Source organism: Berghia stephanieae, chromosome 10 (assembly GCF_034508935.2).
Source record: "Berghia stephanieae isolate SIO BIC M18660-M18661 chromosome 10, UCSD_Bste_1.3, whole genome shotgun sequence".
Lineage (NCBI taxonomy): Eukaryota > Metazoa > Mollusca > Gastropoda > Nudibranchia > Aeolidiidae > Berghia > Berghia stephanieae.
Window position 1 is genome coordinate 25,790,466 of NC_088369.1, and position 14,910 is coordinate 25,805,375.

General features: G+C 35.5%; 1 protein-coding gene across 3 annotated transcripts in view; it reads left to right on the plus strand.

The window, feature by feature from the left end:
• Nucleotides 1-1,824: 1,824 nt before the first annotated feature.
• Nucleotides 1,825-14,910, plus strand: part of LOC144980880 (alpha-1,2-mannosyltransferase ALG9-like) — a 58,342-nt gene continuing 45,256 nt past the window's right edge. For all 3 annotated transcript variants that reach the window (XM_078928770.1, XM_078928771.1, XM_078928772.1), the window contains exons 1-9: nt 1,825-1,954; nt 5,255-5,444; nt 6,658-6,792; nt 7,738-7,808; nt 9,530-9,692; nt 10,415-10,476; nt 11,067-11,154; nt 13,345-13,450; nt 14,771-14,859. In XM_078928770.1, coding sequence (XP_078784896.1) covers nt 1,878-1,954; nt 5,255-5,444; nt 6,658-6,792; nt 7,738-7,808; nt 9,530-9,692; nt 10,415-10,476; nt 11,067-11,154; nt 13,345-13,450; nt 14,771-14,859 — 981 coding nt within the window. In that variant the 5' untranslated portion in view covers nt 1,825-1,877. The remainder of the gene's footprint in view (nt 1,955-5,254; nt 5,445-6,657; nt 6,793-7,737; nt 7,809-9,529; nt 9,693-10,414; nt 10,477-11,066; nt 11,155-13,344; nt 13,451-14,770; nt 14,860-14,910) is intronic.

The following is a 14,910-nucleotide window of genomic DNA, read 5'->3' on the forward strand; positions in this document are numbered from 1 at the left end:
TTTTATGCACCTCCGTTGGCGGTGATGGTTAATTAATAAAATGTTACTGCATACGACCATGAGGTTTAAATAATTTTAGATTGTAGTTTAGCACGCTGCTTAGTGATTACCAGTGTACGTTTATACAATGATAATAAATTAAAGAATATTCACAATAATTAAAAAAATCAAAGGTAAAAAGAGACATGGCACACAAATACTGATCTTAAATAAATAAAGAATTTTAGAAAATAATTTTTTTAAACACGATAAAAAGTTTTTGAAAAAAAAATGAAAAAAGATGTCTTTCTCAATAAAGTAAACTTTTGAAAAAAATATATGTTTACAATGGGAATCGAACCCAGTACTTTCAAGGTTAAAAAGTCTGACAGCTTGTCCACTGCGCTACGGAGCGACCTAACTGTCCATCACATTTAATAAGGTCTTTCTAAGACATTATTTTACCTTCAATGCAACTTCTATTTTCTGGTTCTATATTTCGATTTTTAGTTTATTGTTATTTTTGTATAAATTTATTTACAAAAACATCCTACATATGTCACAATATAACTTTTGTCATGTCCGAATACAGAAACACAATATCGCTGATGAAATTGGGTGGAATGCGCATCGTGACGGAGGTGCATAAAAGATATACCGTCAACGGAGGTGCATAAAAACACTACGTTTAAAAAAAAAAATGTTGTTGTATTTTTGCAGCAGTTATAAATTTACCAATCACAGTTGTGCAATAATTTATCACCTAAATATAGTAATAGACCTACAGAGATGGACCCTACAATGCACTTGATTTGTGTAACGTACTTTTTCTGCATCTATCCACACTAGCTACCACTGCAGACACAACTCAAGACAACAATAGTGTGGTCTAATTTCTATTGCTAAAATATATTTCAAACTTCAACTACAGTATTATATCAAACATTTTTAAAAAGTATGTTATCTTCTTCTCATTCTTCTTCTTCTTAACAATCAAAAATACGGAAGGCATACATTGTGTAGTGTGTAGTGTAGGCTAGCCAACTGCACACCCCTTTGAACCTTGAACAACCCGCGCGCTGACCTATGGCCTTGTCCGACCTCTGTCACGGCTTTCCCATTGTGGCGATGCTAAAAATAGTGCAGGCTGGTTGGCGAAGAGGGTTATTCTTAGATGACGTCACAAAATGGCCCAACCTGGTGCAAAAAAAAAACAACTCGCTTCCCGGGCAAGTCTAATGTTAACTGTTGTACTTTTGTTACTGGCCTATTGTTAAGTCAGTAAGTGATACAAATCTATAACTGACACTAGATCTTTTCCAACGCTCAATTTATCAACATCCACACCCATTTCTTATTTTTTGGATTTTTATTTTCACACCTATATCCTCGAAAAAAAATAATTAGCTTTTATATAGAGTAATATCCACTAAATGTGCTCAAAGCACTTTACAAGGGGTTCCTGGCCAATGGCAACATTTAACATTTAGAACGGGACGTGACGCCTTTAGGCAATGTTACAATTTTTTTCGGACAGAGACAACGCTGTTAACGGCCGAGAGAGCTCGAATACAGGACCTTCTGATCCCAAAGCGAGTGTCATACCATTAGACCAAATAGTCGCTCATTAGTGATATTTTGGTGATACATAGCGAAAGACGCTTGTTGCGTCATATTCGCCTGGCGGATGTAATGAGTTGTTTTTTTTTTTAAAAAAAAGATAAACCCGTAGCATCAAAATTATACACATGTATTCAGAAATGTTACTCATATACCCATATTTCATTTGGTCTCCGGATTCGAATCGGTTGGTCTCCATTTGGCTTCCTACCTTTATTTATTTCTGGCAACCCTGCTTTTCTTCCTGATGGTAGTGTAGACTTGCCGAAATTACCAAAATGACCGGCAAACGTAATAAGCCTCAGCTTGACAAACAGATTCGACCAGAAGCAAGAAAAGACGATAAAAACCCACGGTAAGAATGTGAAGAACAAAGAGAGCGTTAAGTGATAATAGATATCAACCCAAGTTAGCTCGCCCTTCCCGGCGACACATCAACATGAAAACGAAAGTGAAAGTAGAGATGCGTTTCGTCTCTCCAATATTAAGTAAAAACAAACGAATACCAAAAAGGTACTACCGCAAACTCGGGGACCCAAATAATTTTAACCCAAGGAGCTGGAGTTTATCCTGGTTTCTATACTATAGCGTGAAACTGACAATAGCAATTGCTACCCTTTGGATAGGGTGCTAGCTAGTCTGTCGTCGCAAAGCACTTTCCATCCAATCTAATTCTAACTAACAGTATCAGTAACAGACCCAACTACCCAAACCCAATCACTGCTGGGTTGACAGGAGGTCAGAAAAAAGTCTCGAGTCTCGACTGCACCCGGAATCGATCACGGCCTCCTTACGTGTGAAGCGAGTGCTCTACCAACTGAGCTTTCGGGGTCCCCTTCTTGTGAAAGCACCAATGAAATCTTATGAAATTTACCCATTACCAGCAAAACTTATACTTATATCTGCGTGTGTAATTTGTAAACACGGTTGTTCCATCAATAACTAATGTAATCTTTCAATCTCCAGTGGTAATGTTCTGTTTGGCTGTCATTATCAGACACCTGTCTGGGGATAACGAAAATTGGTTATCCCCAGACACCTGTCTGGGGATAATGAAAATACCTTATCCCCAGACACCTAACCAAATTTCGTTATCCCCAGACACATTTTTGCAACTCCGCTCTTTTAAACAATTATCCACATTCCAGAATATGGAATGTTTCCGAATGCACATGGAAATAAGGAAAGTTAATAAAATATCTATAAAAACATAAAATTAACCAAAATTAAATCAGTTGCTACTACATATACACAATATATGCGTCGACTTCGAAGTGGGTGTCATGGCTGAATGGTTTAGTCGTCTGGCCTGGAACTTTTACCAGAATCGACGTTGTGGGTTCGGATCCTGGTTCCGCCACTTTTTATTCTTTTTATAATTCTTTTTTTTTAATTCAGATTATGTCCTCATTTCTACCAACGTTCAGGGAGTCATTCCCTCCACTCCCTCCCCCCCCCCCCCCCACCTTTTTTTTTTTTTTTGTGCGAGTCTATTCTTTTCTCCTTTTTGTTTGACCTTTTGTTCCGTTTCTGAGCATGAATTTCTTAAAATTGTTTTTATTGTTAAAAAAAATATTGTTTGTTTTTTTTCTCCTCTATCTGACCATTTGGTCGCTCTCTGAATATTTCTGTTCGTTTGCTTTTTAATTATTTATCCTTTTTAGTCACTTTTTGAGGTCGGAGTGGGGACAAATATGACAATTTGCTAGAAACTAGAAAGGAACTAAGAGAGAGAGAGAGAGAGAGAGTTTTTAAAAAAAGAGGTTGGGGGGGGGGGGAGGGGAGGATGGATGGGACATTTATCCCTTGCAACGTTCTGTAAAAAGAAGACAGAATTAAAAAAAAAAAAAAACAATATAAAAATAGTGGCGGAACCAGGATTTGAACCCGCAACGTCGATTCTGGCACTGCCCTCAGACGACTAAACCATTCGGCCATGACACCCACTTCGAAGTTGACGCATATTGTGTATATGTAGCAGCAACTGATTTAATGTTGGTTGATTTTATGTTTTTATAGATATTTTATTAACTTTCCTTAATCTCTTTTTTTAACTCTCTCTCTCTCTCTCTCTCTCTCTTCTCTTCTCTCTCCTCTCTCTCTCTCTTCTCTCTCTCTCTCTCTCTCTTCTCTCTCTCTCTCTCTCTCTCTCTCTCTCTCTCCATCTCTCTCTTGGTTCCTGTCTAGTTTCTAGCAAATTGTCATATTCGTCCCCACTCCGATCTCAAAAAGTGTCTAAAAAGAATAAATAATTAAAAAGCAAACAAACAGAAATCTTCAGAGAGGTCAGATAGAGTAGAAAAAAAAACAATAATTTTTTAAAAATAAAAACAATTTTTAGAAATTCATTTTCAGAAACGGAACAAAAGGCCAAACAAAAAGGGGAAAAGAATAGACTTGCACAAAAAATTTTTTTTTTTTAAAGTGGCGGAACCAGGATTCGAACCCACAACATCGATTCTGGTAAAAGTTCCAGGGCAGACAACTAAACCATTCGACCATGACAGCCACTTCGAAGTCGACACATATTGTGTATATGTAGTAACAACAGATTTAATGTCGGTTAATTTTATGTTTTTATAGATATTTTATTAACTTTCCTTATTTCTATGTGCATTTGGAAACATTCCATATTCTGGAATGTGGATAATTGTTTAAAGGAGCGGAGTTTCAAATATATGTCTGGGGATAACGAATTTTCATTATCCCCAGACAGGTGTCTGGGGATAATCACAGCAGTTCTGTTTTGTTTTAAAATGTCTAAGTGCAACCTTTGCTTAAAAAGCTGTCTTAAGACCAGGATAAATTAAAGAAGTATCAACCCATTTCTAACCTGCCCTTTCTCTCTAAATTGCTTGAAAAGGTTGTCCTTCATCAGTTACTGAATCATCTTAATGTCAATGATCTTCAACAATTAACATCTCCGTAGAATAAATTAAAAACCTTCCAATACAACGCTGCTAGACTAGTTTTGAAGAAAGACAAAAATATCACCTGCTTCTGATCTCTTAAGAGAGTTGCTCTGGTTCATTGTTGAATACTTTATTCCATTGTCTATAAAACACAAAATAGTCATTGGATATTTATAAGACCTTCTACACCCCTAATTTCCAGAGTAGAAATCTAAGGTCTAATAGTAGTAGTAGTAGTAGTAGAACAATATTATCCAAACCGAAAACATACCACAAAATTGGTGAATAATCGCTCGAATTTTCAGCACCCCATGTTTGGAACGCTCTTCCCCCAAATATTTTAAGTGTGCTAATTCATTATCAGCTTTCAAATGATCTAAATTAAAACTCGCTGTTTTGTCTCTTCTTTTCGATTTGGTAAATGAAGTTTTACCTATCATCATGTGTGTAATGTCTATTGCTATGTAAACCATTGAAATAGTTATGTTTCTATTTTTCATTGTATTTCTGTATTTATTTATTTTAACAATATAAAGTACCTAGAGCCTGTTGGAATTGGGGTAAGGCGCTATAAAAATGTAATTTATTATTATTATTATTATTATTATTATTATTATTATTATTATTATTATTATTATTATTATTATTATTATTATTATTATTATTATTATTATTATTATTATTATTATTATTATTATTATTATTATTATCATCAACATCATCATCATCATCATCTTTTTCAGACTAGATGACACCCCAAAGGCACCCCCCAGACAAGGAAGGGCTGCCAGGGATGGTTGGGAGTTTTGGAATGGTGATGCGTGGACTCCAACTCCTGGCACTGCCCTCAAACTTCTCATGTCAGCCCGGCTTTGTGCAGCACTGTGGAGTGGCATTTCAGACTGCGATGAGACTTTCAACTATTGGGAACCTGTAAGAAAATTCTAGCGAGTAATAGTAATAAATGAATAATAATGAAATTCCCTTTTATTCATCCCATAGGGGATATTTGTCTTTAAAGTCTATTCCAAGGGAAAACTGGAAACACCCTGGCATCAGTCGCATTGCAGCACTGCAAACTGAGCTCGGGGGAAATGACTTGCTCAAGACCACAATGTGCAGCGGGTATTCGAACTTGGTACCTTTCGGGTGGATTGTGCATAATAATATAACCCAGAAAATCAACTCATGGTTTAACTCTCTCCTAATGACCATTTTCCGGATTGTCCCCACAACTTCACATCCAACCTATACAAAAATAGATTTTCACTCAAACACAAACGCTGTTCGTTCTTGCTATACATATTTCTTTCTGCTAAACGAGCTCTTCAACACAGAGTTAATATAATTTAACTATAGCAAACATTTTTGTTCAAATATTATGATGTACAAAAGAAATCAGAATGAGAAAAATGTTGGCTGCATCATAATGAATGTGACGATTTTCCTATGGAGGGGGTTAACCAGAGTGCCATATCTCAAATAAATGTTTTTTTGTTTTATTTTCAAATGTTTATACACATGGGCCTGTTTTTTGTGTGTCTGTGCGTGGTTACTAGTTAATTGTAACATGCTGCAGACCATTTTTAAGTGGAGTTTAGGCCCTATAGAAATATACTGCTGCTTTTATTATTATTATGATCATTAGTTCATCACACCTACCGCACTTTAGAATACTTCATTTATAACTCCAGAAGAGCACAAGCAACCGAATTTACATTTCATAAGATGTCCGTATGGCTATTTCTTTTTTTCATTGCATACTCACTCAGACTAATCAATTTAGGCATAAACCATAATGCAAGGACCAGAGTTTTGCAGTCATTTTCACCCATCTGATGACGGGTCATATTCAGTATTGCTTGACATCGTTACAATACTTTGCAATCTGACGTTAATGTAATAATGTTAATTTAAGAGCTGCCAACTTTAACTTTTACCCTTGGATTTGACAAAAACAAAAATACAAACTTCTTTCTCATTGAAAATTCTGGGTTTTTTTGTTTTTTTATATTATGTCTCAATGTTTTGCTGGTGTCATGCTTTTTTGTTTTTTTTTTATATATCTTACTATTTTGCTGGTTATTAAATTCTCAATTATTGAAGCTGCTGTCAACACCAACGTTCTTAATTTTCTTCTAAACAGGCTCACTTCCTGTACAAGGGGAGGGGTTTCCAGACCTGGGAATATTCCCCAGTCTATGCCATTAGATCATATGCATACATCCTCCTGCACGTCTTTCCTATCAAACTTCTAGGCTTGTTCATCTCAGATAACACGGTAAGATACAGAATGAATTGGGGGGTGAGATGGATGAGAAGATAAGACATTTCACTTCTACCCAAGAGACCTTAGTTTTGCCTTGTTGTCAGTATTATTATTATTATTATTATTATTATTATTATTATTATTATTATTATTATTATTATTATTATTATTATATTATTATTATTATTATTATTATTATTATTATTATTATTATTATTAATATTATCATTTTTATTTTTAGCCCTTATTTTGGCAATGTTGGTCATATATTATGAGTTTGATGAGACATTGTGATGATTTTATCAAAAAAAATCAAATTTGTTTCGTCAGATCCCATTAAAAACAGATGCCATTACTTTAGAACATGGGTTTTGTGTCAACCTTTTGGTTAGCGATTATAAGAATGATGTGGGAGTACTTGCTTAGAATTGATACCCGTTTGTGGTTCCTCTCTTTATTTTGAATGCAGTCAATTTCTTAAAATTTAGATGAACCATTTTAAGTTTTTAACATGGAAGAATTTTGTGATTTATGAACGAAATATGTACGAAATTAAATGCAGAAAAGATCTCTTTGTGTCCAAATAAAAAGCTCCTTGGAGTTCTCTTACAAAGTGAAAACGTTTATTTCTATTAAGCCAATGGAAATTGAGTTCAAATATTATTCAACACTTGAATTATAATATATTTTGATTCGATAGACTTATCACATTCATTGAACAGGCACTGTTCTTTGAATAGACAGCAATGCCTGTATCTATATATATAACGTTGAATACAATTTGAACTCAATTTCCATTGGCTTAATAGAAAATAAACGTTTTCACTTTGTAAGAGAACTCCAAGGAGTTTTTTATTTGGACACAAAGAGATCTTTTCTGCATTATAAATGATAAATGGAATTGGTCATTTGATCTGAAATAGTCATTTTGCTCAAGTGCTTTTTTTCCCCTCCCAGATATTGATGTTCTTCATGCTGCGATGTCTTCTTGGCTTGATCTGTTCTCTCAGTGAGATGGTGTTCTACAGGTTAGGGCTATAATTCCTCTTCTTCACATAAATCGAACACCTCTGTCAGACTTAGTACTGATGTTGACGTTCATATCCTAAGGATTATACAAAATCATGGTACTACTCTCATACTCTATAATACATCTTTAAAGATCTCAATATTTCACAAAAGCTTTGTACAAGCAGGCTATGTGGTCTAGTGGTATGATGGAAGGTCCTGGTTTCGAGACCCGCTCTGAGCAGTGCATAGTTGAGTCCTTGGAAAAGGATCATTACCCACATTCTCTCACCTTACTCAGGTATAAAATAAGTACCTGTTATCAGCCAGTGAAGATAATCTTCTGCAGATCCACGGAATTCTGGGATTTTTGGATTTTCTCATAAATTTTTATTTGAAAAGTTATAAAGAAAGAGGATATGTGCCAAGGACTGAACGTCAAAATTTTATTATATCATTTCATTTATTTTTACATTGATAGATTACAAAAATAGGGAAGAAAAGTGTGATGGCAAATAACTGTTTCCTTTTTCCACTTCATTGGAAGTGTAAAACCACTCTACCGGAGGACTGGATACATACCTTGAGTAAATGATCTTCATTGGAAGTGTAAAACCACTCTTCCAGAGGACTGGATACATACCTTGAGTAAATGATCTTCATTGGAAGTGTAAAACCACTCTTCCAGAGGACTGGATACATACCTTGAGTAAATGATCTTCATTGGAAGTGTAAAACCACTCTTCCAGAGGACTGGATACATACCTTGAGTAAATGATCTTCATTGGAAGTGTAAAACCACTCTTCCAGAGGACTGGATACATACCTTGAGTAAATGATCTTCATTGGAAGTGTAAAACCACTCTTCCGGAGGACTGGATACATACCTTGAGTAAATGATCTTCATTGGAAGTGTAAAATCACACTACCGGAGGACTGGATACATACCTTGAGTAAATGATCTTCATTGGAAGTGTAAAACCACTCTTCCGGAGGACTGGATACATACCTTGAGTAAATGATCTTCATTGGAAGTGTAAAACCACACTTCCGGAGGACTGGATACATACCTTGAGTAAATGATCTTCGGGTGATGATATCTAGTTTTCTAGTCATATGCTGGTTGTCAATAAAGATCATCCATCATTGCTTTTTTGGTTTTCGCCCCGTAATCCTAAGAATCTGCCTATTCATCCTGTTTTTGAAGTAGTAATGCCACCTTTACGTAATCTATTCATTATTAATACTCCGAAGGACTGATTCCATACACACACTTTCAAGAATTTAGGAACCAAAAGAGTAGAGGGTTTGATAATAATAATAATAATAAATCTTTATTGTCCTCAAAAAAGTGGCAATTCGTCATTTGGTTACACATTTATAACAATACAATATTGACATAGACACACCCACACAGATGCACACTAGTAACATTGTAGTCATCGAAAAAACTGCATCAACAACAACAAAATCATCATCATCATCATCATCATCATCATCATCATCATCATCATCATCATCATCATCATCATCATCATCATCATCATATCATCATCATCATCATCATCATCATCATCATCACAACAACCTTCCTAATATTTTCGTTACAATCCTTCACATTCACCATTTCCCTATAACACCATCACCATCTTCATCATACTCCATATTATATTATTTCCTGTAATGATGTCATGACTTTTCTGTCCTACTGCAGTGTTTCACCTTTTTTTTTTTTTCACAGGGGTGTATGTGTGGCCCTTGGTCCATCTGCAGGTCGTTTGATGTTGGTCATGCTTATTTTTTCGTCTGCAATGTTCATATCATCAACAGCCTTTATTCCCAGTAGCTTTTCCATGTATCTCACCATGACTGCTATGGGTGCTTGGCTCATGGGACATTTACATGTAAGTTTTTGAAATATACTGTAAAACTTGCATTCTACTAGAATTTCTAGGACATCTGCTGAGGTGCCACTATAACGTAACAAATATCTATTCTTACACATTTTCGTTCGTTGTGGGGCATTTTTCTGAGGATAGTAAGCATATTTTAATTTCTATTATTTAAGCATCTTTAACATTTATACACTCTTTTTGTGTACTTTAACACTTTAATCTGTTTTTTGACCCAGAAGTTCATATATGGAGTTCAATATATTATCTGGCTGGGTCATATCATATCTGTTCATAGATTCTGGAAAGAAAGAAAAGAAAGATTCCTTCAGAGCCTCCATTAGGCCCATGAAGCTGGAGTTTATCCCGGTTTCTATAGCATGAAATGGACAATAGCAATTGCTTGCTACCCTTTGGATAGGATGCTAGTCTATCACAAAGTACTTTCTACCTGATCTAACAAATCCAGCTACCCGATCACTGCTGGGTGGAAAGGGCGGATTCAGAAAAATCTTGACTGTAACCGTGATTGGATCCCTCTGTGTGTCGAAGCAAGTGTTCTACCAACTGAAATATTGTGACCCCCTAGATTCTGGAAGTCGATACGATACTATTTATATAGTTTGTTGTAAAGAGTAAGTTTTATTCATTAATTGAAATAATGATTATGATATTACTAGCATGATCTAATTGCACAATATCACTTTTTTGTTTTGTTTTTGTTCCAATCTCAGATGGCCATTTTATCCATTGCTGCCAGTGCCATTGTTGGATGGCCATTCGCTGGTGTGCTGGGGTGAGTTTACCATGTTGTCGTGGTCATGAAGATTTTTAACCCTCTTTTAATGCTTTATTTATTTATTTATTTATTTATTTATTTATTTATTTATTTATTTATTTATTTATTTATTTATTTATTTATTTATTTATTTATCTATTATTTATTTTTTGTTTGTTTTGTTTTGAAGTGGATTACACCGGCACTGGCTGTTTGAAAGATGAGTGTTGAGATGGATGGAGAAAGAACATTATTATTATTATTTTTATATTACTATTATTGACATTATTATTATTATTGACATTATTATTATTATATTATTATTATTATTATTATTATTATTATTATTATTATTATTATATTATTATTATTATTATTATTATTATTATTATTATTATTATTATTATTATTATTATATTATTATTATTATTATTATTATTATTATTGATTATTATTATTATTATTATTATTATTATTATTATTATTATTATTATTATTATTATTATTATTATTATTATTATTATTATTATTATTATTATTATTGTTATTATCATCATCATCATCATTATCATCATCATCATCATTGTATTCTATTTCTTACATTCCAGTCTGGGCATTGCCATTGATGCCATTGTTGTGCAGCGTAGACTCTTCTACTTCTTGCAGTGGAGCCTCATCGCACTCGCCATCTTTCTGGTGAGTTCCTGGCTATTTAAATGTAAACCTAAAAACTTTTAAAGGAAGTAACAAAGTCTAGGTCAAGACAACCAGGACGTGTGATACCTCCATGGTCCGCAGAGCCATTAGAGTCATGGAGCAGGAGTTTATCCCAATTTCTGTAGCATGAAATGGACAATTGCAATTGCTTGCTATCTTTTGGATAGGACGTTTTAGGCCTTTTTTTTGGGGGGGGGGGGGGGGGGGGGGGGGGGGGGGGGGGGGGGGGGGAAGCATGATATCTTTTCCTTATAAATCTTTTTGTTTTATTTCGAATATAATATCAAGTGGGATCCTATGAGGCGTTTAGGTGGTCTCAAACTGAATACACTGATAATTTTTGCTTTGGAATCAACGCCTGTTCTGTTTCTCAACCAGTTCCCTTCATCTTATGTTTTTTCTTGGGCGCTTTTAATTGTAAATCTATAATTTTTTTACTATCCTATTTTCTTGCCTGGCTCTGAATTGACCTAAAACATTGGCAATTGATGTAATACCCCTTGACACCCTTCTTAAACTGCTTGTTAGACTGAAGACTGATTTGAGATTGGAATGTTCTTCGTTACATATTTAGTTTCTTTAGAAACTGTTTCATCTATTATTTGTATGTTTTTGTTTATTCATCTTAACAACGCCACTACCACATTATCTCCTTCATCTGTAGTGTTTCATTCATCCTGTTTTGTTGATAAAGGGGAAACCCGAAATGTCCATTTTCGTATATTAAATTGAATCCTGCATTCAATTTCACATTGTTATTTTCTTTCTTCGAGCTTTAAGCAGCAACATTTACAACACTATAGAATAATAACACTGGACAGGTTATTTTAGTGTCAATATATATCATATAAATACGTTAAAAAGTATTCTAAGACATCTTTGTATGATATCTTGACATTGAAATAACCTGTCCGATGGTCTTATTCTAAAGTGTGGGGAAGGGTTAATTTTTCAAATGATGTCCATTTTACCATATTATTATTAAAACCCTAGAACTCGGACTGTCAGGGCCTATTTCACTCCAACCAAAAATCTCAACTTTTGGCAGGATATGGCTGTCGTTTCCATCGCTGTCTGCAATTGATAAGTAACTGTGATAGGACTCAAGCTTAAAAATTAAAATTAAAAAATTAATATTGAGCTTTATATAGCGCAATATCCACAAAATGTGCTCAAAGCACTTTACAAGGGGTCTCTGGCCAACAGCAACATTTAACATGAAGGACGGGACATGACGCCTGTTAGGCGATATTACAATTTTTTGGACAAAAACAAAGCTGTTAACGGCCAAGTACTCATTATACACCTGATTACAGTGAGAGAATGTGAATAAAGAGCCTTTTCCAAGGACTCAACTATGCGCCGAGCACGAGGCTCGAACCCAGGACCTTCCGATCCGAAAGCGAGTGTCATACCACTAGACCACATAGCCACATTTCTCTAGAAGCTTGAGTTGCTTGTCAGATACTTGTCTCTTGCTGGTAAGCGATAGAAGTAACAGCCATATCCTTGCATCAGTTATATGTTGAGTTGACTTAAAATTGCCCCCCCCCCCCCCCCCCCCCCCCCCCCCCACACAGTTCTAGGGTTAATTTAATGATTTTCAACCTGAGGGGCACATCTATGGGGCTGGTCTTGGTCACCTCCCAACTGGTCTTATTCACCAAATTCCACGTTTATTCTTTTGTTCCACTGGGTGGCATTCCTGACCTCCCATAGTGGGCAGGGAGGTCACTTACTGTGTCTTCTATCCCCCTATATTTGTTTTCCAACTTGTTTTCTGTCTTTGTCTTGGAATGAGATTACTTGGTTTTGTCCTGACCCTCCTGGCCAGATACCCTGGCTGAGAGAGAAACAGTCAAATATATAGTTAGTTTTGGGAAATGATATTTTTTTCCCTTGTAAATCATCTCTCTGTTTTGTACTGTTTTATGTTTTGTTTACATATTATTTATGATTCGTAAACATTTGAGTTTATTCCTCTTAGTTGGGACCTGTGCTTGTGTCTGTTTCCTATTTGAACCAATTCATCTTTGTCTTACCTTTTCATGAGTGCTTTAATTGTAATTCTAGAACTTATTACTATCCCATTTTCTTCCTTTTTACTGGAGCTGATACGACCTTTACGTGTTGCAAGCGCCGTAAAAAAAATGTGTTCCATATCTGCAGATTCCCTTAATTGTTGTAGATGATTTCTACTATGGCAAGTTTGTCATCGCCCCTCTCAACATTGTCCTATACAACATCTTCAGTGGTCATGGCCCAGAGCTGTACGGTAGGTTGACAAACGTTTCATCTCTAATTTGTCACCAATCTGGTGTTTACAGACCTGCCAACTATTCCAATTTTTACTTAAAATTTCCAATATTAAAAAAAGCAAACTTGAGCTTTTATATAGCCCAATATCCACTTAATGTGCTCAAAGCACTTTACAAAGGGTCCCTGACCAACAGCAACACGTAACATGTAGAATGAGACATGACACCTGTTAGGCGATATTACAATTTTTCTGACAGAGTCAACGCTGTTGATGGCCAGGTACTCATTTTACACCTGAGTACAGTGAGAGAATGTGAGTAAAGAGTCTTTTCCAAGGACTCAACTATGCGCTGATCAAGGCTCGAACCAAGGTCCTTCCGATCCGAAAGCGAGTGTCATACCACAAGACTACAAAGCTTCACTAACAATATTTGTTCTCATTCCCCCTTTTCTCTGATTACCAGCTGTTTTTCTTCCAAATTTTGATTGTATTTTATTATTCCAGAAATCTCATCAGCATCATTGTCATAACCACCACCACTACTACCACCACCATCAATGTCATCACCACAACACTGCTCCTGCCGACACCACCACCACCAAAACAACCATCATCATCATCATCATCATCATCATCATCATCATCATCATCATCATCACTACTATCGCCACCACCGATACTATCTCCACCACTGCCACTTATCATCACCATCACCACAACCACCACCACCACCACTACTATAAGGGTTTCCAAACATTTTCATGAATTTCATCTGAAAACTGGCAAGTCTAGTATTACATACCTGCTAACCCTTCCACTTTTGGTGGAATCATTCCTATTTTCACTCTTCTTTTTTGTACTATTCTGCCATTGTCTCTAAAATTCCGATTTACAAAAACGATGATAATGGTAAGAATAAAAAGAGCAAAGAGGGGTGGGGGTTGGAAGAGGTGAAATTCCTATTTTTTGTCTCAAATTCCTATTTTCAGGCGTTCTGATTCCACTTTTGGAATGTGAAGGGTTGGCAGGTCTGAGTACTATGTCAGATGTGGACCTGAAGCTGGCTTGACAACCAGTATGAAATGGCTTATTTTAGTCGGTAATTTGTCCATCATCATGTTTCTTAAAATGGGAATGTGTTTTTTTTGCTTTTTTTTATGTTGGTTCAGGGCCCATTGTAAATGGTGGTTATTAAGTACATTTAGAAAGTTACTGAACCGGTGACTTGAATAATTTTCATTGTAAGCATGTTTCATACAGCCTGCTGGAGATATAAATGAAGCGCAGTACTGATGGCTTTCCTCATTGATATTATTGTAAACTTTTCATATGTAGGTGTGGAGCCCATTTCCTTCTACTTCATCAACGGATTCTTGAACCTCAACGTGGCTTTCCTCCTAGCTCTCTTCTCTTTACCATTCTTGGTAAGTATGAGTTGATAAATCGAGTTTATTTTTCTACATTCTACACAAATT